Source organism: Pseudopipra pipra, chromosome 1 (genome assembly GCF_036250125.1).
Source record: "Pseudopipra pipra isolate bDixPip1 chromosome 1, bDixPip1.hap1, whole genome shotgun sequence".
NCBI classification, from domain to species: Eukaryota; Metazoa; Chordata; class Aves; order Passeriformes; family Pipridae; genus Pseudopipra; species Pseudopipra pipra.
The window spans coordinates 93,991,129-94,014,522 of record NC_087549.1 but is presented as its reverse complement, the minus strand read 5'-3'; the positions used below and the strand labels follow the sequence as shown (position 1 = coordinate 94,014,522).

General features: G+C 59.7%; 3 protein-coding genes and 1 long non-coding RNA gene across 4 annotated transcripts; all 4 read right to left on the bottom strand.

Moving 5' to 3' along the window:
- Nucleotides 1–3,750: 3,750 nt before the first annotated feature.
- LOC135419248 (uncharacterized) lies at nucleotides 3,751–4,596 on the bottom strand. The gene is made up of 3 exons (XR_010432880.1): nucleotides 4,485–4,596; nucleotides 4,257–4,328; nucleotides 3,751–3,782 (listed from the first exon to the last, which is right to left on the bottom strand). It is a non-coding gene; the product is annotated as an uncharacterized LOC135419248 (long non-coding RNA).
- A 1,289-nt stretch (nucleotides 4,597–5,885) lies between these two features.
- Nucleotides 5,886–10,539, bottom strand: LOC135424880 (cell surface glycoprotein 1-like). Its single transcript, XM_064676920.1, has 4 exons — nucleotides 10,130–10,539; nucleotides 9,902–9,973; nucleotides 8,482–9,420; nucleotides 5,886–6,139 (listed from the first exon to the last, which is right to left on the bottom strand). Exons 1-4 carry the CDS (start codon nucleotides 10,227–10,229, stop codon nucleotides 5,886–5,888), a joined length of 1,365 nt encoding a protein of 454 aa, XP_064532990.1. The 5' UTR covers nucleotides 10,230–10,539.
- A 991-nt stretch (nucleotides 10,540–11,530) lies between these two features.
- Nucleotides 11,531–15,953, bottom strand: LOC135424236 (cell surface glycoprotein 1-like). Its single transcript, XM_064675683.1, has 4 exons — nucleotides 15,733–15,953; nucleotides 15,505–15,576; nucleotides 14,085–15,023; nucleotides 11,531–11,784 (listed from the first exon to the last, which is right to left on the bottom strand). The coding sequence occupies exons 1-4, from the start codon at nucleotides 15,830–15,832 to the stop codon at nucleotides 11,531–11,533; spliced, it is 1,365 nt and encodes a 454-aa protein (XP_064531753.1). The 5' UTR covers nucleotides 15,833–15,953.
- Nucleotides 15,954–17,133: 1,180 nt separating this feature from the next.
- LOC135423634 (cell surface glycoprotein 1-like) lies at nucleotides 17,134–21,530 on the bottom strand. The gene is made up of 4 exons (XM_064674485.1): nucleotides 21,412–21,530; nucleotides 21,184–21,255; nucleotides 19,764–20,702; nucleotides 17,134–17,387 (listed from the first exon to the last, which is right to left on the bottom strand). Exons 1-4 carry the CDS (start codon nucleotides 21,509–21,511, stop codon nucleotides 17,134–17,136), a joined length of 1,365 nt encoding a protein of 454 aa, XP_064530555.1. The 5' UTR covers nucleotides 21,512–21,530.
- Nucleotides 21,531–23,394: the final 1,864 nt, after the last annotated feature.

Below are 23,394 nucleotides of genomic sequence, written 5' to 3'. Positions count from 1 at the left end.
TCTCAGCATTGGAAGTTAGCATTGCTGAAAGCGATGCACGTGACAGAAAACCAAACAATGCAACCAAAACTGCCTGGTGGAAGGATCCTGAGCAAGCTCACCATCCTGGAGGCAAGGCTTGGGCAATTTCTCTGCCTCTGCCGTAAACCTGGCAGTTCTGGCCTTACACTGGAGAGTCTTTTTCTGCTCTCCGTTCCATGGGAGACAAGCGTGGACAAGAAGAAGGGGGTTCTGTCAGGTGACGGTCAAAGGCACTTTAGGTGTGTGCTGTGATCCGTTGTGCTTGGAGATTGGGTCTAGAAAAGGGGGTTCTTCAGGAGTGCTCAGCATCTGGCTCCTGACGTGGAATCCAACGTTCAAAGCGGGCAAGGCTGTATCCAAGATAGGTTCTGCCCACTTGAGCCTCTGAACCTGTGGAGTTCTCCTGGCAGTTCTGGGCACAGTGACTGCATGGATGTCAGCTGGCTGTTTAGGAGAAAATTTGGGCACTAAAAGCAACAGGGACAGAACCGGATTGAAAACTGTGAAACTGCTGCAGAAAGTGAGGCTGGGCAGCAAAAGCCCAACGTAAAAATGAGGGTGCTTCCCATTCCCTGGCATTCGCACAAGGGCAAAGGGAAACAAGGAGCTCGGCCCATCGAGAAGACCAGCTGGGCGGTGTTTCAGGAAGACAGGGTGTGCAGCAAATCAGGTGCGGGGTTAGAGCAGTGAGTGAGGGGAAAAAGGGCATCAGGCAAGAGGAAGAAGATCCCTGAGGAGGCTCAAGTCAGCTCTCCTGAGGTGCGTGGTTCTGCTCTTCCATGCTGCCCTGCTTCGTCCTCCCCAGTCTCACTCCACCCTTAGGAAGAAGAAAGTGTGCTTGCAAAGTTTGTAGGGTAGTTGCAGTTCGCCGTAAGAAGCAGTAAGTTACTGGTGGTTCCATTGTTGGTTACAAAGGGGTGCCCTTCGCCCAGAGACAGGGGGACCGATCAGCAGCAGAGAAGGTCTCAGGTGGCCACGTCCTCCGTTTTGAAGTGTGCTGTGGCCTCCGTTTTGAAAAGTGCCAGTGACCTTCCCAGCCCCCTGCGAGGAGACATAATGGGGGACACAGAGCAGGCGTGTCGGGAAGCCTGTACCCCGGAGTACGTCAGCCAGTGAGAACGCTGGGGAGGGAGCAGCGCTGCGGGCAAAGGGGATAAAAGGGGCTGCGACCTCCACTGAGTTGAGAGGCCTCACTGAGGTTTGTTCAGTGAATATTGATATAAAAGTTTCATTGAAATAAAAGCTTATTCTTCGTAATTAGCTCCTCTGCCTCCTGGTATTTATGTGTCTCCCAATACCTGGACCTTCAGAAGACCACAGTGCCGTGGTCTCGACAGGCAAGGCTGTCCCTTACCTTCCCATCTCCAACAAGGCCTTTCCTGTGTGTTAGGATGAGGTGGAGCAGCACAGCATTCCTTGTGGCAGGCTCCACCGCCTGGGTCAGGAAGTTGTCACCAATGCCTTCCAGGAGGCTCTGGACTGTTGGTGCTTGGCTGCGTTGCTTCTCCAGCTGCTCTCAGGGTAGTTGAATGCCCACGAGAGCCAGGGACTGTGACTTTGAGGCTGCTTCAAGCTGCCTGTAGAACTCTCATCCCCATCCTGCTGCTGCTGCTCAGGAGGCCTGCGGTGTCCCCGCAGTGCCCTCAGCAGCATCCCCATTCCCAGCCTGCCTTTGATCCTGCCCCATCGAGTCCCGAGTGGCTCGCCGTCCACCCCCCGACAGAGCTCCATACATCCAAGTGCTCCCTCCCAGAGATCTACAGAGGCCGTCTCCCTGGACTTCTGAGAGGTCCTGCATATGGTTCCCAGCACGTTCTTCCCGCTCCCTTCCCGCCCTGTCCAGTGCAGCCCCGGGGCAGCCTGCAGGAGCTCTGTCTGGGGCTGCAGTGGGATGACTGGGGACATGGTGGGGTCAGTGGGAGCAGTGGGAGCAGCCTTCTAAAGCCCCAGAGTGGGAGGACGGTGCCCAGGCTGTGCTCGGGGCTGCTTTCGGCGTGGGGCCATGTGCGTGAGTCCTGCACGGACCCCTCTGTTCTGGCTCCCATGCCAAAGGGCTGCTTGCCCCGGGGAAGGGGACCCTCCATGAATGCCTGCACCTCCGGCACTGACTCAGGCCTGGAGTGCCCTTTGGGTGCCCTTGGAGCCCTTTGGGCCTTGGTGGACCTGCTTGGTGCCATTTCCTGCTGCCACCCGCCACTCCCTCCCCATTCCATGCAGACACAGACAGGTTATGGAATAAAAAAGAAAATCTTTTATTGATAACCAGAAAAAAACGGTCATCAATATCTACACCTACATCTACATCTACATCTACGTCTCTACCTACATCTCTATCTACATAAAAACACCCTCCCTCCCTCCCTCCCTCCCTCAGATTGGGATAGATCCCCAAACGACCTATCCCTCTCCCTGGGACAGATCCCAAACGATCTGTCCCTCCCCCCGGGACAGATCCCCAACGATCTGTCCCTCCCCCGGACAGATCCCCAAACGATCTGTCCCTCCCCCCGGGACAGATCCCCAAACGATCTGTCCCTCCCCCCGGGACAGATCCCCAAACGATCTGTCCCTCCCCCCGGGACAGATCCCCAAACGATCTGTCCCTCCCCCCGGGACAGATCCCCAAACGATCTGTCCCTCTCCCTGGGACAGATCCCCAAACGATCTGTCCCTCAACAACTTCCTGCCCCAGCCCTGGCTGCGGGAGCCTTGCACTTGCTCCCAGTGCTTGGCCCAGAGCCCTCTTCCTCTTTGTGCCCCGCCTTTCCAGAGCGATGTTACGTGCTGACTCGCTGCTCTGAGGCGGTGGCAGCCCTGCGCCCGCACCCTGCTGAGGGTCCTGAGGCTTGATGCCGCCTGCCTTGCAGTGTCCCGTGCTCAGGACGGCTCTGGAAGGCTTGGGGACACTGCAGTCAGTGGGCGGCATCTTCTTGGGCGGGCAGAGTGAGGTGTTCTTGGGCCGGGGGCTGGTGCCACTGGTGCCAGCATGGTCCGTGGGCACGGGGACGCTGCTGCGATCATCCCGACTGGTACCCACGGCTCCCTGGGAGCGATGCAAGTGGCTCCGAGTCCCTTTCAGCAGGACCTTGCGACGCAGCCCAGTGTCGCTGGCTGGAGTCACCCCATGGGCCCCGATGGCTTGGCCGTGGAGTGGGCCAGGGTGGCTGGCAGTGCTGTGACTGGGCAGGGAGATGTCAGCCCTCGGGAAGGTGTCCTCATCCATGGGGACATCGCTGCTCACTGAGATGTCACAGCTCACAAGGTGATCACTGCCTGAGGGGGAGCCACCATCCATGGGGACGTCAGTGGCCAGCGAGAGGTCACGGCCTGACGGGCTGTCCTCGTCCATGGTGACGTCGCTGGCCAAGGAGAGGTCACGGCCTGACGGGCTGTCCTCATCCATGGTGATGTCGCTGGCCAAGGAGAGGTCACGGCCTGACGGGCTGTCCTCGTCCATGGTGACGTCGCTGGCCAGCGAGAGGTCGCAGCCTGACGGGGTGTCGTCATCCATGGGGACATCACTGCCCAGACTGATGTCAAGAGCTGGGGTGGTGTCCAAATCCATGGGCACGCTGGTGTCTGGAGGGCTGCCACGGCCCAGGGGTGTCCCTGAGGGGTTGGTGAGCTGGTAGGGCCGTGTTGGGTGTCCCGCACTGGTGGGGCTGGGACCAGGGCCTTCCTGCAGCCCCGGGCATTGCCTGATGGAGGAGCAATGCCATGGTGCTGCCAAGGGGGCTGGTGAGGCAGCTGAGTCCGTGTCCCTGTGGAGCAGAAGATATGGGTGGGGTTGGAGCAGTCACTGCTTGGAGCCATTGGCACAGGGGAGAAGGGAGATGGGGGGCTCGGGGCTGAGAGAGTCTCCTGGAGCACCCGCTGAGCCGACCCGAACACAGGCATCCCCCTGCTCTGAGCGGCAGCTTGCCTGAGGGACCGTCCTGCGGGGTGAGCTGCCGTGCCACGGCCATGGGTTGCACAGGGGACGGCAAAATGGCAGAGACGGCCCCAAGATCCTGGGAAATATCTCTAAAAGCTCTTACTCGAACAGAGGTGGCCCAGGCAATGCCAGGTCTGCTCGCTGTGCTGTGCTGAGCCAAGGTGCCCCAGCTGGCAGGGGGACAGGGGTGCTGTGGCTGCTGGAGGTGCCGGCAGGCTGGAGGAGCCAGGGCAGGCCTGGGGGCTGGAGGGGTTGGGGGGCAGGGAATGCCGAGGGGCCAAGGCAGATGGGACTGCCATACCTGCTGGTGGGGCAGAGGGAGCTGGCAAGGGCTGCTGCTTCTGGCCAGGCTGTTGGCCGAGGCTGGCTGATCCTGCGAGAAAGAGCAAACGCTGGAGGTCACGTGCCAGTCGGGGGGTGTCGGGCGCTCAGAGGACTGAGGAGGAGGAGGGGAAGGGGCAGGGGAGCAAGGGCTGTGAATGTCCCCGCCGTGCGTCCGGGGCCTTTTGGGCTCAGGGTCTGTCCTCACCTGTGGGGCAGGAGGTTCCGCGAGAGACAAACGGCTGCAGGAGCTGGGCTATGGTTGAGCTCCAGCTCACACAACGCTGCCACAGAGCTGACAGGGCCATGGCCAGTCAGCTTCGGCGACCGCTCCGTTGTGTTGACTGGACCCGGGTCTGGACGCTCCTCTTGGAGCGTCTCCAGGGACGGAATGTTGGGGCTCCCATTGTTGTGTCATAGAGACAGCAACAGTGCTGCCGCTTCCCTTGTTCTGCCCCACCCCCAACAGCTTTGCCAGCTCTTTGTGGGGAGAGGAAGGGTTAACCAAAGAGTTAGAATCACAGAATATCCTGAGCTGGAAGGGACCCACAAGGATGGTCCAGTCCAGCTCCCGGCCTTGCACAGGACAGCCCAGCAATCCCACCAAGTGCCCGAGAGCGTTGTCCAAACGCTCCTTGAGCTCTGGCAGCCTTGGGGCCAAGACCACTGCCCTGGGGAGCCTGTTCCAGTGGCCGACCACCCTCTGGGGGAAGAAGCTTTTCCTAATATCCAACCTAGGCCGCCCCTGACACGGCTCCAGCCGTTCCCTGGGGTCCTGTCCCTGGTCACACGGAGCAGAAATTGCTGCTGCTGCCCCTTGGCAGGAAGCTGCAGCCCCCCAGGAGATCTGAGCTCAGTCTCCTCCAGGCTGAACAAAGCCAGTGACCTCAGACCTCAAGCACAAGGTCCTGCACCTGGGTCAGGGCTTGGTTGGTGCCACCTGGCACAACATCAACTTCCGAATTTCCCAACACAACAGGGAGGACCAAGAAGGCTTGGATAGGAGAGACTGTTTACAAGGGACTGCAGTGACAGAACAAGGGGGAATGGCTTCACACTGGCAGAGGGCAGGATTAGATGGGATTCTGGAAAAAAATTCTTCCCCGTGAGAGTGGTGAGGCCCCGGCACACGTTGTCCAGAGAAGCCGTGGCTGCCCCATCCCTGGAAGTGTTCACGGCCGGGTTGGACGGGGCTTGGAGCAACCTTGTCTAGATGAGCTTTAAGGTCCCTTCCAGCGCAAACTCTTCTAGGAGTCTTGAAAAACAGGGGGCACCTGCAGAAAGCAGGAGGTAAATAAAAGCGTTGGCCATACGAAGTCAAACTCTGGTTACCGAAGGTCATCACCTCATTCTGGGGACTAATCCCGTGACTTCTCAGCATTGGAAGTTAGCATTGCTGAAAGCGATGCACGTTGACAGAAAACCAAACAATGCAACCAAAACTGCCTGGTGGAAGGATCCTGGAGCAAGCTCACCATCCTGGAGGCAAGGCTTGGGCAATTTCTCTGCCTCTGCCGTAAACCTGGCAGTTCTGGCCTTACACTGGAGAGTCTTTTTCTGCTCTCCGTTCCATGGGGAGACAAGCGTGGACAAGAAGAAGGGGGTTCTGTCAGGTGACGGTCAAAAGCACTTTAGGTGTGTGCTGTGATCCGTTGTGCTTGGAGATTGGGTCTAGAAAAGGGGGTTCTTCAGGAGTGCTCAGCATCTGGCTCCTGACGTGGAATCCAACGTTCAAAGCGAGCAAGGCTGTATCCAAGATAGGTTCTGCCCACTTGAGCCTCTGAACCTGTGGAGTTCTCCTGGCAGTTCTGGGCACAGTGACTGCATGGATGTCAGCTGGCTGTTTAGGAGAAAATTTGGGCACTAAAAGAAACAGGGACAGAACCGGATTGAAAACTGTGAAACTGCTGCAGAAAGTGAGGCTGGGCAGCAAAAGCCCAACCGTAAAAATGAGGGTGCTTCCCATTCCCTGGCATTCGCACAAGGGCAAAGGGAAACAAGGAGCTCGGCCCATCGAGAAAGACCAGCTGGGCGGTGTTTCAGGAAGACAGGGTGTGCAGCAAATCAGGTTGCGGGATTAGAGCAGTGAGTGAGGGGAAAAAGGGCATCAGGCAAGGAGGAAGAAGATCCCTGAGGAGGCTCAAGTCAGCTCTCCTGAGGTGCGTGGTTCTGCTCTTCCATGCTGCCCTGCTTCGTCCTCCCCCAGTCCTCAACTCCACCCTTAGGAAGAAGAAAGTGTGCTTGCAAAGTTTGTAGGGTAGTTGCAGTTCGCCGTAAGAAGCAGTAAGTTACTGGTGGTTCCATTGTTGGTTACAAAGGGGTGCCCTTCGCCCAGAGACAGGGGGACCGATCAGCAGCAGAGAAGGTCTCAGGTGGCCACGTCCTCCGTTTTGAAGTGTGCTGTGGCCTCCGTTTTGAAAAGTGCCAGTGACCTTCCCAGCCCCCTGCGAGGGACATAATGGGGGACACAGAGCAGGCGTGTCGGGAAGCCTGTAACCCCGGAGTACGTCAGCCAGTGGAGAAACGCTGGGGAGGGAGCAGCGCTCCGGGCAAAGGGGATAAAAGGGGCTGCGACCTCCACTGAGTTGAGAGGCCTCACTGAGGTTTGTTCAGTGAATATTGATATAAAAGTTTCATTGAAATAAAAGCTTATTCTTCGTAATTAGCTCCTCTGCCTCCTGGTATTTATGTGTCTCCCAATACCTGGACCTTCAGAAGACCACAGTGCCGTGGTCTCGACAGGCAAGGTTGTCCCTTACCTTCCCATCTCCAACAAGGCCTTTCCTGTGTGTTAGGATGAGGTGGAGCAGCACAGCATTCCTTGTGGCAGGCTCCACCGCCTGGGTCAGGAAGTTGTCACCAATGCCTTCCAGGAGGCTCCTGGACTGTTGGTGCTTGGCTGCGTTGTTTCTCCAGCTGCTCTCAGGGTAGTTGAATGCCCCACGAGAGCCAGGGACTGTGACTTTGAGGCTGCTTCAAGCTGCCTGTAGAGCTCTCATCCCCATCCTGCTGCTGCTGCTCAGGAGGCCTGTGGTGTCCCCGCAGTGCCCTCAGCAGCATCCCCATTCCCAGCCTGCCCTTTGATCCTGCCCCATCGAGTCCCGAGTGGCTCGCCGTCCACCCCCCGACAGAGCTCCATACATCCCAAGTGCTCCCTCCCAGAGATCTACAGAGGCCGTCTCCCTGGACTTCTGAGAGGTCCTGCATATGGTTCCCAGCACGTTCTTCCCACTCCCTTCCCGCCCCTGTCCAGTGCAGCCCCGGGGCAGCCTGCAGGAGCTCTGTCTGGGGCTGCAGTGGGATGACTGAGGACATGGTGGGGTCAGTGGGAGCAGTGGGAGCAGCCTTCTAAAGCCCCAGAGTGGGAGGACGGTGCCCAGGCTGTGCTCGGGGCTGCTTTCGGCGTGGGGCCATGTGCGTGAGTCCTGCACGGACCCCTCTGTTCTGGCTCCCATGCCAAAGGGCTGCTTGCCCCGGGGAAGGGGACCCTCCATGAATGCCTGCACCTCCGGCACTGACTCAGGCCTGGAGTGCCCTTTGGGTGCCCTTGGAGCCCTTTGGGCCTTGGTGGACCTGCTTGGTGCCATTTCCTGCTGCCACCCGCCACTCCCTCCCCATTCCATGCAGACACAGACAGGTTATGGAATAAAAAAGAAAATCTTTTATTGATAACCAGAAAAAAACGGTCATCAATATCTACACCTACATCTACATCTACATCTACGTCTCTACCTACATCTCTATCTACATAAACACCCTCCCTCCCACCCTCCCTCCCTCAGATTGGGATAGATCCCCAAACGACCTATCCCTCCCCCCGGGACAGATCCCCAAACGATCTGTCCCTCCCCCCGGGACAGATCCCCAAACGATCTGTCCCTCCCCCCGGGACAGATCCCCAAACGATCTGTCCCTCCCCCCGGGACAGATCCCCAAACGATCTGTCCCTCCCCCCGGGACAGATCCCCAAACGATCTGTCCCTCCCCCCGGGACAGATCCCCAAACGATCTGTCCCTCTCCCTGGGACAGATCCCCAAACGATCTGTCCCTCAACAACTTCCTGCCCCAGCCCTGGCTGCGGGAGCCTTGCACTTGCTCCCAGTGCTTGGCCCAGAGCCCCTCTTCCTCTTTGTGCCCCGCCTTTCCAGAGCGATGTTGCGTGCTGACTCGCTGCTCTGAGGCGGTGGCAGCCCTGCGCCCGCACCCTGCTGAGGGTCCTGAGGCTTGATGCCGCCTGCCTTGCAGTGTCCCGTGCTCAGGACGGCTCTGGAAGGCTTGGGGACACTGCAGTCAGTGGGCGGCATCTTCTTGGGCGGGCAGAGTGAGGTGTTCTTGGGCCGGGGGCTGGTGCCACTGGTGCCAGCATGGTCCGTGGGCACGGGGACGCTGTTGCGATCATCCCGACTGGTACCCACGGCTCCCTGGGAGCGATGCAAGTGGCTCCGAGTCCCTTTCAGCAGGACCTTGCGACGCAGCCCAGTGTCGCTGGCTGGAGTCACCCCATGGGCCCCGATGGCTTGACCGTGGAGTGGGCCAGGGTGGCTGGCAGTGCTGTGACTGGGCAGGGAGATGTCAGCCCTCGGGAAGGTGTCCTCATCCATGGGGACATCGCTGCTCACTGAGATGTCACAGCTCACAAGGTGATCACTGCCTGAGGGGGAGCCACCATCCATGGGGACGTCAGTGGCCAGCGAGAGGTCACGGCCTGACGGGCTGTCCTCGTCCATGGTGACGTCGCTGGCCAAGGAGAGGTCACGGCCTGACGGGCTGTCCTCATCCATGGTGACGTCGCTGGCCAAGGAGAGGTCACGGCCTGACGGGCTGTCCTCGTCCATGGTGACGTCGCTGGCCAGCGAGAGGTCGCAGCCTGACGGGGTGTCGTCATCCATGGGGACATCACTGCCCAGACTGACGTCAAGAGCTGGGGTGGTGTCCAAATCCATGGGCACGCTGGTGTCTGGAGGGCTGCCACGGCCCAGGGGTGTCCCTGAGGGGTTGGTTGAGCTGGTAGGGCCGTGTTGGGTGTCCCGCACTGGTGGGGCTGGGACCAGGGCCTTCCTGCAGCCCCGGGCATTGCCTGATGGAGGAGCAATGCCATGGCTGCTTGCCAAGGGGGCTGGTGGAGGCAGCTGAGTCCGTGTCCCTGCGGAGCAGAAGATATGGGTGGGGGTTGGAGCAGTCACTGCTTGGAGCCATTGGCACAGGGGAGAAGGGAGATGGGGGGGCTCGGGGCTGAGAGAGTCTCCTGGGGCACCCGCTGAGCCGACCCCGAACACAGGCATCCCCCTGCTCTGAGCGGCAGCTTGCCTGAGGGACCGTCCCTGCGGGGTGAGCTGCCGTGCCACGGCCATGGGGTTGCACAGGGGACGGCAAAATGGCAGAGACGGCCCCAAGATCCTGGGAAAATATCTCTAAAAGCTCTTACTCGAACAGAGGTGGCCCAGGCAATGCCAGGTCTGCTCGCTGTGCTGTGCTGAGCCAAGGTGCCCCAGCTGGCAGGGGGACAGGGGTGCTGTGGCTGCTGGAGGTGCCGGCAGGGCTGGAGGAGCCAGGGCAGGCCTGGGGGCTGGAGGGGTTGGGGGGCAGGGAATGCCGAGGGGCCAAGGCAGATGGGACTGCCATACCTGCTGGTGGGGCAGAGGGAGCTGGCAAGGGCTGCTGCTTCTGGCCAGGCTGTTGGCCGAGGCTGGCTGATCCTGCGAGAAAGGGCAAACGCTGGAGGTCACGTGCCAGTCGGGGGGTGTCGGGCGCTCAGAGGACTGAGGAGGAGGAGGGGAAGGGGCAGGGGAGCAAGGGCTGTGAATGTCCCCGCCGTGCGTCCGGGGCCTTTTGGGCTCAGGGTCTGTCCTCACCTGTGGGGCAGGAGGTTCCGCGAGAGACAAACGGCTGCAGGAGCTGGGCTATGGTTGAGCTCCAGCTCACACAACGCTGCCACAGAGCTGACAGGGCCATGGTCAGTCAGCTTCGGCGACCGCTCCGTTGTGTTGACTGGACCCGGGTCTGGACGCTCCTCTTGGAGCGTCTCCAGGGACGGAATGTTGGGGCTCCCATTGTTGTGTCATAGAGACAGCAACAGTGCTGCCGCTTCCCTTGTTCTGCCCCACCCCCAACAGCTTTGCCAGCTCTTTGTGGGGAGAGGAAGGGTTAACCAAAGAGTTAGAATCACAGAATATCCTGAGCTGGAAGGGACCCACAAGGATGGTCCAGTCCAGCTCCCGGCCTTGCACAGGACAGCCCAGCAATCCCACCAAGTGCCCGAGAGCATTGTCCAAACGCTCCTTGAGCTCTGGCAGCCTTGGGGCCAAGACCACTGCCCTGGGGAGCCTGTTCCAGTGGCCGACCACCCTCTGGGGGAAGAAGCTTTTCCTAATATCCAACCTAGGCCGCCCCTGACACGGCTCCAGCCGTTCCCTGGGGTCCTGTCCCTGGTCACACGGAGCAGAAATTGCTGCTGCTGCCCCTTGGCAGGAAGCTGCAGCCCCCCAGGAGATCTGAGCTCAGTCTCCTCCAGGCTGAACAAAGCCAGTGACCTCAGACCTCAAGCACAAGGTCCTGCACCCGGGTCAGGGCTTGGCTGGTGCCACCTGGCACAACATCAACTTCCGAATTTCCCAACACAACAGGGAGGACCAAGAAGGCTTGGATAGGAGAGACTGTTTACAAGGGACTGCAGTGACAGAACAAGGGGGAATGGCTTCACACTGGCAGAGGGCAGGATTAGATGGGATTCTGGAAAAAAATTCTTCCCCGTGAGAGTGGTGAGGCCCCGGCACACGTTGTCCAGAGAAGCCGTGGCTGCCCCATCCCTGGAAGTGTTCACGGCCGGGTTGGACGGGGTTTGGAGCAACCTTGTCTAGATGAGCTTTAAGGTCCCTTCCAGCGCAAACTCTTCTAGGAGTCTTGAAAAACAGGGGGCACCTGCAGAAAGCAGGAGGTAAATAAAAGCGTTGGCCATACGAAGTCAAACTCTGGTTACCGAAGGTCATCACCTCATTCTGGGGACTAATCCCGTGACTTCTCAGCATTGGAAGTTAGCATTGCTGAAAGCGATGCACGTTGACAGAAAACCAAACAATGCAACCAAAACTGCCTGGTGGAAGGATCCTGGAGCAAGCTCACCATCCTGGAGGCAAGACTTGGGCAATTTCTCTGCCTCTGCCGTAAACCTGGCAGTTCTGGCCTTACACTGGAGAGTCTTTTTCTGCTCTCCGTTCCATGGGGAGACAAGCGTGGACAAGAAGAAGGGGGTTCTGTCAGGTGACGGTCAAAAGCACTTTAGGTGTGTGCTGTGATCCGTTGTGCTTGGAGATTGGGTCTAGAAAAGGGGGTTCTTCAGGAGTGCTCAGCATCTGGCTCCTGACGTGGAATCCAACGTTCAAAGCGAGCAAGGCTGTATCCAAGATAGGTTCTGCCCACTTGAGCCTCTGAACCTGTGGAGTTCTCCTGGCAGTTCTGGGCACAGTGACTGCATGGATGTCAGCTGGCTGTTTAGGAGAAAATTTGGGCACTAAAAGAAACAGGGACAGAACCGGATTGAAAACTGTGAAACTGCTGCAGAAAGTGAGGCTGGGCAGCAAAAGCCCAACCGTAAAAATGAGGGTGCTTCCCATTCCCTGGCATTCGCACAAGGGCAAAGGGAAACAAGGAGCTCGGCCCATCGAGAAAGACCAGCTGGGCGGTGTTTCAGGAAGACAGGGTGTGCAGCAAATCAGGTTGCGGGGTTAGAGCAGTGAGTGAGGGGAAAAAGGGCATCAGGCAAGGAGGAAGAAGATCCCTGAGGAGGCTCAAGTCAGCTCTCCTGAGGTGCGTGGTTCTGCTCTTCCATGCTGCCCTGCTTCGTCCTCCCCCAGTCCTCAACTCCACCCTTAGGAAGAAGAAAGTGTGCTTGCAAAGTTTGTAGGGTAGTTGCAGTTCGCCGTAAGAAGCAGTAAGTTACTGGTGGTTCCATTGTTGGTTACAAAGGGGTGCCCTTCGCCCAGAGACAGGGGGACCGATCAGCAGCAGAGAAGGTCTCAGGTGGCCACGTCCTCCGTTTTGAAGTGTGCTGTGGCCTCCGTTTTGAAAAGTGCCAGTGACCTTCCCAGCCCCCTGCGAGGGACATAATGGGGGACACAGAGCAGGCGTGTCGGGAAGCCTGTAACCCCGGAGTACGTCAGCCAGTGGAGAAACGCTGGGGAGGGAGCAGCGCTCCGGGCAAAGGGGATAAAAGGGGCTGCGACCTCCACTGAGTTGAGAGGCCTCACTGAGGTTTGTTCAGTGAATATTGATATAAAAGTTTCATTGAAATAAAAGCTTATTCTTCGTAATTAGCTCCTCTGCCTCCTGGTATTTATGTGTCTCCCAATACCTGGACCTTCAGAAGACCACAGTGCCGTGGTCTCGACAGGCAAGGCTGTCCCTTACCTTCCCATCTCCAACAAGGCCTTTCCTGTGTGTTAGGATGAGGTGGAGCAGCACAGCATTCCTTGTGGCAGGCTCCACCGCCTGGGTCAGGAAGTTGTCACCAATGCCTTCCAGGAGGCTCCTGGACTGTTGGTGCTTGGCTGCGTTGCTTCTCCAGCTGCTCTCAGGGTAGTTGAATGCCCCACGAGAGCCAGGGACTGTGACTTTGAGGCTGCTTCAAGCTGCCTGTAGAACTCTCATCCCCATCCTGCTGCTGCTGCTCAGGAGGCCTGCGGTGTCCCCGCAGTGCCCTCAGCAGCATCCCCATTCCCAGCCTGCCCTTTGATCCTGCCCCATCGAGTCCCGAGTGGCTCGCCGTCCACCCCCCGACAGAGCTCCATACATCCCAAGTGCTCCCTCCCAGAGATCTACAGAGGCCGTCTCCCTGGACTTCTGAGAGGTCCTGCATATGGTTCCCAGCATGTTCTTCCCACTCCCTTCCCGCCCCTGTCCAGTGCAGCCCCGGGGCAGCCTGCAGGAGCTCTGTCTGGGGCTGCAGTGGGATGACTGGGGACATGGTGGGGTCAGTGGGAGCAGTGGGAGCAGCCTTCTAAAGCCCCAGAGTGGGAGGACGGTGCCCAGGCTGTGCTCGGGGCTGCTTTCGGCGTGGGGCCATGTGCGTGAGTCCTGCACGGACCCCTCTGTTCTGGCTCCCATGCCAAAGGGCTGCTTGCCCCGGGGAAGGGGACCCTCCATGAATGCCTGCACCTCCGGCACTGACTCAGGCCTGGAGTGCCCTTTGGGTGCCCTTGGAGCCCTTTGGGCCTTGGTGGACCTGCTTGGTGCCATTTCCTGCTGCCACCCGCCACTCCCTCCCCATTCCATGCAGACACAGACAGGTTATGGAATAAAAAAGAAAATCTTTTATTGATAACCAGAAAAAAACGGTCATCAATATCTACACCTACATCTACATCTACATCTACGTCTCTACCTACATCTCTATCTACATAAACACCCTCCCTCCCTCCCTCAGATTGGGATAGATCCCCAAACGACCTATCCCTCCCCCCGGGACAGATCCCCAAACGATCTGTCCCTCCCCCCGGGACAGATCCCCAAACGATCTGTCCCTCCCCCCGGGACAGATCCCCAAACGATCTGTCCCTCCCCCCGGGACAGATCCCCAAACGATCTGTCCCTCCCCCCGGGACAGATCCCCAAACGATCTGTCCCTCCCCCCGGGACAGATCCCCAAACGATCTGTCCCTCAACAACTTCCTGCCCCAGCCCTGGCTGCGGGAGCCTTGCACTTGCTCCCAGTGCTTGGCCCAGAGCCCCTCTTCCTCTTTGTGCCCCGCCTTTCCAGAGCGATGTTGCGTGCTGACTCGCTGCTCTGAGGCGGTGGCAGCCCTGCGCCCGCACCCTGCTGAGGGTCCTGAGGCTTGATGCCGCCTGCCTTGCAGTGTCCCGTGCTCAGGACGGCTCTGGAAGGCTTGGGGACACTGCAGTCAGTGGGCGGCATCTTCTTGGGCGGGCAGAGTGAGGTGTTCTTGGGCCGGGGGCTGGTGCCACTGGCGCCAGCATGGTCCGTGGGCACGGGGACGCTGTTGCGATCATCCCGACTGGTACCCACGGCTCCCTGGGAGCGATGCAAGTGGCTCCGAGTCCCTTTCAGCAGGACCTTGCGACGCAGCCCAGTGTCGCTGGCTGGAGTCACCCCATGGGCCCCGATGGCTTGGCCGTGGAGTGGGCCAGGGTGGCTGGCAGTGCTGTGACTGGGCAGGGAGATGTCAGCCCTCGGGAAGGTGTCCTCATCCATGGGGACATCGCTGCTCACTGAGATGTCACAGCTCACAAGGTGATCACTGCCTGAGGGGGAGCCACCATCCATGGGGACGTCAGTGGCCAGCGAGAGGTCACGGTCTGACGGGCTGTCCTCGTCCATGGTGACGTCGCTGGCCAAGGAGAGGTCACGGCCTGACGGGCTGTCCTCATCCATGGTGACGTCGCTGGCCAAGGAGAGGTCACGGCCTGACGGGCTGTCCTCGTCCATGGTGACGTCGCTGGCCAGCGAGAGGTCGCAGCCTGACGGGGTGTCGTCATCCATGGGGACATCACTGCCCAGACTGATGTCAAGAGCTGGGGTGGTGTCCAAATCCATGGGCACGCTGGTGTCTGGAGGGCTGCCACGGCCCAGGGGTGTCCCTGAGGGGTTGGTTGAGCTGGTAGGGCCGTGTTGGGTGTCCCGCACTGGTGGGGCTGGGACCAGGGCCTTCCTGCAGCCCCGGGCATTGCCTGATGGAGGAGCAATGCCATGGCTGCTTGCCAAGGGGGCTGGTGGAGGCAGCTGAGTCCGTGTCCCTGCGGAGCAGAAGATATGGGTGGGGGTTGGAGCAGTCACTGCTTGGAGCCATTGGCACAGGGGAGAAGGGAGATGGGGGGGCTCGGGGCTGAGAGAGTCTCCTGGGGCACCCGCTGAGCCGACCCCGAACACAGGCATCCCCCTGCTCTGAGCGGCAGCTTGCCTGAGGGACCGTCCCTGCGGGGTGAGCTGCCGTGCCACGGCCATGGGGTTGCACAGGGGACGGCAAAATGGCAGAGACGGCCCCAAGATCCTGGGAAAATATCTCTAAAAGCTCTTACTCGAACAGAGGTGGCCCAGGCAATGCCAGGTCTGCTCGCTGTGCTGTGCTGAGCCAAGGTGCCCCAGCTGGCAGGGGGACAGGGGTGCTGTGGCTGCTGGAGGTGCCGGCAGGGCTGGAGGAGCCAGGGCAGGCCTGGGGGCTGGAGGGGCTGGGGGGCAGGGAATGCCGAGGGGCCAAGGCAGATGGGACTGCCATACCTGCTGGTGGGGCAGAGGGAGCTGGCAAGGGCTGCTGCTTCTGGCCAGGCTGTTGGCCGAGGCTGGCTGATCCTGTGAGAAAGGGCAAACGCTGGAGGTCACGTGCCAGTCGGGGGGTGTCGGGCGCTCAGAGGACTGAGGAGGAGGAGGGGAAGGGGCAGGGGAGCAAGGGCTGTGAATGTCCCCGCCGTGCGTCCGGGGCCTTTTGGGCTCAGGGTCTGTCCTCACCTGTGGGGCAGGAGGTTCCGCGAGAGACAAACGGCTGCAGGAGCTGGGCTATGGTTGAGCTCCAGCTCACACAACGCTGCCACAGAGCTGACAGGGCCATGGCCAGTCAGCTTCGGCGACCGCTCCGTTGTGTTGACTGGACCCGGGTCTGGACGCTCCTCTTGGAGCGTCTCCAGGGACGGAATGTTGGGGCTCCCATTGTTGTGTCATAGAGACAGCAACAGTGCTGCCTCTTCCCTTGTTCTGCCCCACCCCCAACAGCTTTGCCAGCTCTTTGTGGGGAGAGGAAGGGTTAACCAAAGAGTTAGAATCACAGAATATCCTGAGCTGGAAGGGACCCACAAGGATGGTCCAGTCCAGCTCCCGGCCTTGCACAGGACAGCCCAACAATCCCACCAAGTGCCCGAGAGCGTTGTCCAAACGCTCCTTGAGCTCTGGCAGCCTTGGGGCCAAGACCACTGCCCTGGGGAGCCTGTTCCAGTGGCCGACCACCCTCTGGGGGAAGAAGCTTTTCCTAATATCCAACCTAGGCCGCCCCTGACACGGCTCCAGCCGTTCCCTGGGGTCCTGTCCCTGGTCACACGGAGCAGAAATTGCTGCTGCTGCCCCTTGGCAGGAAGCTGCAGCCCCCCAGGAGATCTGAGCTCAGTCTCCTCCAGGCTGAACAAAGCCAGTGACCTCAGACCTCAAGCACAAGGTCCTGCACCCGGGTCAGGGCTTGGCTGGTGCCACCTGGCACAACATCAACTTCCGAATTTCCCAACACAACAGGGAGGACCAAGAAGGCTTGGATAGGAGAGACTGTTTACAAGGGACTGCAGTGACAGAACAAGGGGGAATGGCTTCACACTGGCAGAGGGCAGGATTAGATGGGATTCTGGAAAAAAATTCTTCCCCGTGAGAGTGGTGAGGCCCCGGCACACGTTGTCCAGAGAAGCCGTGGCTGCCCCATCCCTGGAAGTGTTCACGGCCGGGTTGGATGGGGCTTGGAGCAACCTTGTCTAGATGAGCTTTAAGGTCCCTTCCAGCGCAAACTCTTCTAGGAGTCTTGAAAAACAGGGGGCACCTGCAGAAAGCAGGAGGTAAATAAAAGCGTTGGCCATACGAAGTCAAACTCTGGTTACCGAAGGTCATCACCTCATTCTGGGGACTAATCCCGTGACTTCTCAGCATTGGAAGTTAGCATTGCTGAAAGCGATGCACGTTGACAGAAAACCAAACAATGCAACCAAAACTGCCTGGTGGAAGGATCCTGGAGCAAGCTCACCATCCTGGAGGCAAGGCTTGGGCAATTTCTCTGCCTCTGCCGTAAACCTGGCAGTTCTGGCCTTACACTGGAGAGGCTTTTTCTGCTCTCCGTTCCATGGGGAGACAAGCGTGGACAAGAAGAAGGGGGTTCTGTCAGGTGACGGTCAAAGGCACTTTAGGTGTGTGCTGTGATCCGTTGTGCTTGGAGATTGGGTCTAGAAAAGGGGGTTCTTCAGGAGTGCTCAGCATCTGGTTCCTGACGTGGAATCCAACGTTCAAAGCGGGCAAGGCTGTATCCAAGATAGGTTCTGCCCACTTGAGCCTCTGAACCTGTGGAGTTCTCCTGGCAGTTCTGGGCACAGTGACTGCATGGATGTCAGCTGGCTGTTTAGGAGAAAATCTGGGCACTAAAAGAAACAGGGACAGAACCGGATTGAAAACTGTGAAACTGCTGCAGAAAGTGAGGCTGGGCAGCAAAAGCCCAACCGTAAAAATGAGGGTGCTTCCCATTCCCTGGCATTCGCACAAGGGCAAAGGGAAACAAGGAGCTCGGCCCATCGAGAAAGACCAGCTGGGCGGTGTTTCAGGAAGACAGGGTGTGCAGCAAATCAGGTTGCGGGATTAGAGCAGTGAGTGAGGGGAAAAAGGGCATCAGGCAAGGAGGAAGAAGATCCCTGAGGAGGCTCAAGTCAGCTCTCCTGAGGTGCGTGGTTCTGCTCTTCCACGCTGCCCTGCTTCGTCCTCCCCCAGTCCTCAACTCCACCCTTAGGAAGAAGAAAGTGTGCTTGCAAAGTTTGTAGGGTAGTTGCAGTTCGCCGTAAGAAGCAGTAAGTTACTGGTGGTTCCATTGTTGGTTACAAAGGGGTGCCCTTCGCCCAGAGACAGGGGGACCGATCAGCAGCAGAGAAGGTCTCAGGTGGCCACGTCCTCCGTTTTGAAGTGTGCTGTGGCCTCCGTTTTGAAAAGTGCCAGTGACCTTCCCAGCCCCCTGCGAGGGACATAATGGGGGACACAGAACAGGCGTGTCGGGAAGCCTGTAACCCCGGAGTACGTCAGCCAGTGGAGAAACGCTGGGGAGGGAGCAGCGCTCCGGGCAAAGGGGATAAAAGGGGCTGCGACCTCCACAGAGTTGAGAGGCCTCACTGAGGTTTGTTCAGTGAATATTGATATAAAAGTTTCATTGAAATAAAAGCTTATTCTTCGTAATTAGCTCCTCTGCCTCCTGGTATTTATGTGTCTCCCAATACCTGGACCTTCAGAAGACCACAGTGCCGTGGTCTCGACAGGCAAGGCTGTCCCTTACCTTCCCATCTCCAACAAGGCCTTTCCTGTGTGTTAGGATGAGGTGGAGCAGCACAGCATTCCTTGTGGCAGGCTCCACCGCCTGGGTCAGGAAGTTGTCACCAATGCCTTCCAGGAGGCTCCTGGACTGTTGGTGCTTGGCTGCGTTGCTTCTCCAGCTGCTCTCAGGGTAGTTGAATGCCCCACGAGAGCCAGGGACTGTGACTTTGAGGCTGCTTCAAGCTGCCTGTAGAGCTCTCATCCCCATCCTGCTGCTGCTGCTCAGGAGGCCTGTGGTGTCCCCGCAGTGCCCTCAGCAGCATCCCCATTCCCAGCCTGCCCTTTGATCCTGCCCCATCGAGTCCCGAGTGGCTCGCCGTCCACCCCCCGACAGAGCTCCATACATCCCAAGTGCTCCCTCCCAGAGATCTACAGAGGCCGTCTCCCTGGACTTCTGAGAGGTCCTGCATATGGTTCCCAGCACGTTCTTCCCACTCCCTTCCCGCCCCTGTCCAGTGCAGCCCCGGGGCAGCCTGCAGGAGCTCTGTCTGGGGCTGCAGTGGGATGACTGGGGACATGGTGGGGTCAGTGGGAGCAGTGGGAGCAGCCTTCTAAAGCCCCAGAGTGGGAGGACGGTGCCCAGGCTGTGCTCGGGGCTGCTTTCGGCGTGGGGCCATGTGCGTGAGTCCTGCACGGACCCCTCTGTTCTGGCTCCCATGCCAAAGGGCTGCTTGCCCCGGGGAAGGGGACCCTCCATGAATGCCTGCACCTCCGGCACTGACTCAGGCCTGGAGTGCCCTTTGGGTGCCCTTGGAGCCCTTTGGGCCTTGGTAGACCTGCTTGGTGCCATTTCCTGCTGCCACCCGCCACTCCCTCCCCATTCCATGCAGACACAGACAGGTTATGGAATAAAAAAGAAAATCTTTTATTGATAACCAGAAAAAAACGGTCATCAATATCTACACCTACATCTACATCTACATCTACGTCTCTACCTACATCTCTATCTACATAAACACCCTCCCTCCCTCCCTCCCTCCCTCAGATTGGGATAGATCCCCAAACGACCTATCCCTCTCCCTGGGACAGATCCCCAAACGATCTGTCCCTCCCCCCGGGACAGATCCCCAAACGATCTGTCCCTCCCCCCGGGACAGATCCCCAAACGATCTGTCCCTCCCCCCGGGACAGATCCCCAAACGATCTGTCCCTCCCCCCGGGACAGATCCCCAAACGATCTGTCCCTCCCCCCGGGACAGATCCCCAAACGATCTGTCCCTCCCCCCGGGACAGATCCCCAAACGATCTGTCCCTCTCCCTGGGACAGATCCCCAAACGATCTGTCCCTCAACAACTTCCTGCCCCAGCCCTGGCTGCGGGAGCCTTGCACTTGCTCCCAGTGCTTGGCCCAGAGCCCCTCTTCCTCTTTGTGCCCCGCCTTTCCAGAGCGATGTTGCGTGCTGACTCGCTGCTCTGAGGCGGTGGCAGCCCTGCGCCCGCACCCTGCTGAGGGTCCTGAGGCTTGATGCCGCCTGCCTTGCAGTGTCCCGTGCTCAGGACGGCTCTGGAAGGCTTGGGGACACTGCAGTCAGTGGGCGGCATCTTCTTGGGCGGGCAGAGTGAGGTGTTCTTGGGCCGGGGGTTGGTGCCACTGGTGCCAGCATGGTCCGTGGGCACGGGGACGCTGTTGCGATCATCCCGACTGGTACCCACGGCTCCCTGGGAGCGATGCAAGTGGCTCCGAGTCCCTTTCAGCAGGACCTTGCGACGCAGCCCAGTGTCGCTGGCTGGAGTCACCCCATGGGCCCCGATGGCTTGGCCGTGGAGTGGGCCAGGGTGGCTGGCAGTGCTGTGACTGGGCAGGGAGATGTCAGCCCTCGGGAAGGTGTCCTCATCCATGGGGACATCGCTGCTCACTGAGATGCCACAGCTCACAAGGTGATCACTGCCTGAGGGGGAGCCACCATCCATGGGGACGTCAGTGGCCAGCGAGAGGTCACGGCCTGACGGGCTGTCCTCGTCCATGGTGACGTCGCTGGCCAAGGAGAGGTCACGGCCTGACGGGCTGTCCTCATCCATGGTGACGTCGCTGGCCAAGGAGAGGTCACGGCCTGACGGGCTGTCCTCGTCCATGGTGACGTCGCTGGCCAGCGAGAGGTCGCAGCCTGACGGGGTGTCGTCATCCATGGGGACATCACTGCCCAGACTGATGTCAAGAGCTGGGGTGGTGTCCAAATCCATGGGCACGCTGGTGTCTGGAGGGCTGCCACGGCCCAGGGGTGTCCCTGAGGGGTTGGTTGAGCTGGTAGGGCCGTGTTGGGTGTCCCGCACTGGTGGGGCTGGGACCAGGGCCTTCCTGCAGCCCCGGGCATTGCCTGATGGAGGAGCAATGCCATGGCTGCTTGCCAAGGGGGCTGGTGGAGGCAGTTGAGTCCGTGTCCCTGCGGAGCAGAAGATATGGGTGGGGGTTGGAGCAGTCACTGCTTGGAGCCATTGGCACAGGGGAGAAGGGAGATGGGGGGGCTCGGGGCTGAGAGAGTCTCCTGGGGCACCCGCTGAGCCGACCCCGAACACAGGCATCCCCCTGCTCTGAGCGGCAGCTTGCCTGAGGGACCGTCCCTGCGGGGTGAGCTGCCGTGCCACGGCCATGGGGTTGCACAGGGGACGGCAAAATGGCAGAGACGGCCCCAAGATCCTGGGAAAATATCTCTAAAAGCTCTTACTTGAACAGAGGTGGCCCAGGCAATGCCAGGTCTGCTCGCTGTGCTGTGCTGAGCCAAGGTGCCCCAGCTGGCAGGGGGACAGGGGTGCTGTGGCTGCTGGAGGTGCCGGCAGGGCTGGAGGAGCCAGGGCAGGCCTGGGGGCTGGAGGGGCTGGGGGGCAGGGAATGCCGAGGGGCCAAGGCAGATGGGACTGCCATACCTGCTGGTGGGGCAGAGGGAGCTGGCAAGGGCTGCTGCTTCTGGCCAGGCTGTTGGCCGAGGCTGGCTGATCCTGCGAGAAAGGGCAAACGCTGGAGGTCACGTGCCAGTCGGGGGGTGTCGGGCGCTCAGAGGACTGAGGAGGAGGAGGGGAAGGGGCAGGGGAGCAAGGGCTGTGAATGTCCCCGCCGTGCGTCCGGGGCCTTTTGGGCTCAGGGTCTGTCCTCACCTGTGGGGCAGGAGGTTCCGCGAGAGACAAACGGCTGCAGGAGCTGGGCTATGGTTGAGCTCCAGCTCACGCAACGCTGCCACAGAGCTGACAGGGCCATGGTCAGTCAGCTTCGGCGACCGCTCCGTTGTGTTGACTGGACCCGGGTCTGGACGCTCCTCTTGGAGCGTCTCCGGGGACGGAATGTTGGGGCTCCCATTGTTGTGTCATAGAGACAGCAACAGTGCTGCCGCTTCCCTTGTTCTGCCCCACCCCCAACAGCTTTGCCAGCTCTTTGTGGGGAGAGGAAGGGTTAACCAAAGAGTTAGAATCACAGAATATCCTGAGCTGGAAGGGACCCACAAGGATGGTCCAGTCCAGCTCCCGGCCTTGCACAGGACAGCCCAGCAATCCCACCAAGTGCCCGAGAGCGTTGTCCAAACGCTCCTTGAGCTCTGGCAGCCTTGGGGCCAAGACCACTGCCCTGGGGAGCCTGTTCCAGTGGCCGACCACCCTCTGGGGGAAGAAGCTTTTCCTAATATCCAACCTAGGCCGCCCCTGACACGGCTCCAGCCGTTCCCTGGGGTCCTGTCCCTGGTCACACGGAGCAGAAATCGCTGCTGCTGCCCCTTGGCAGGAAGCTGCAGCCCCCCCATGAGATCTGAGCTCAGTCTCCTCCAGGCTGAACAAAGCCAGTGACCTCAGACCTCAAGCACAAGGTCCTGCACCCGGGTCAGGGCTTGGCTGGTGCCACCTGGCACAACATCAACTTCCGAATTTCCCAACACAACAGGGAGGACCAAGAAGGCTTGGATAGGAGAGACTGTTTACAAGGGACTGCAGTGACAGAACAAGGGGGAATGGCTTCACACTGGCAGAGGGCAGGATTAGATGGGATTCTGGAAAAAAATTCTTCCCCGTGAGAGTGGTGAGGCCCCGGCACACGTTGTCCAGAGAAGCCGTGGCTGCCCCATCCCTGGAAGTGTTCACGGTCGGGTTGGATGGGGCTTGGAGCAACCTTGTCTAGATGAGCTACATCTACATCTCTACCTACATCTCTATCTACATAAACACCCTCCCTCCCTCCCTCCCTCCCTCAGATTGGGATAGATCCCCAAACGACCTATTCCTCTCCCTGGGACAGATCCCCAAACGATCTGTCCCTCCCCCCGGGACAGATCCCCAAACGATCTGTCCCTCCCCCCGGGACAGATCCCCAAACGATCTGTCCCTCAACAACTTCCTGCCCCAGCCCTGGCTGCGGGAGCCTTGCACTTGCTCCCAGTGCTTGGCCCAGAGCCCCTCTTCCTCTTTGTGCCCCGCCTTTCCAGAGCGATGTTGCGTGCTGACTCGCTGCTCTGAGGCGGTGGCAGCCCTGCGCCCGCACCCTGCTGAGGGTCCTGAGGCTTGATGCCGCCTGCCTTGCAGTGTCCCGTGCTCAGGACGGCTCTGGAAGGCTTGGGGACACTGCAGTCAGTGGGCGGCATCTTCTTGGGCGGGCAGAGTGAGGTGTTCTTGGGCCGGGGGCTGGTGCCACTGGTGCCAGCATGGTCCGTGGGCACGGGGACGCTGTTGCGATCATCCCGACTGGTACCCACGGCTCCCTGGGAGCGATGCAAGTGGCTCCGAGTCCCTTTCAGCAGGACCTTGCGACGCAGCCCAGTGTCGCTGGCTGGAGTCACCCCATGGGCCCCGATGGCTTGGCCGTGGAGTGGGCCAGGGTGGCTGGCAGTGCTGTGACTGGGCAGGGAGATGTCAGCCCTCGGGAAGGTGTCCTCATCCATGGGGACATCGCTGCTCACTGGTTGTCCTTACGTGGTTCCCCACATCTGTCCTCACCTGTGGGGCAGGAGGTTCCACAAGAGACCAATGGCTGCAGGAGCTGGGCTATGGTTGAGCTCCAGCTCACACAACGCTGCCACAGATCTGTGGTAGTTTGGCCTAGGCCTTCCTTGGTGACCAGTTTGTAACCAAGGAAGGGCCTAGATTTACCCAGTATTCCCC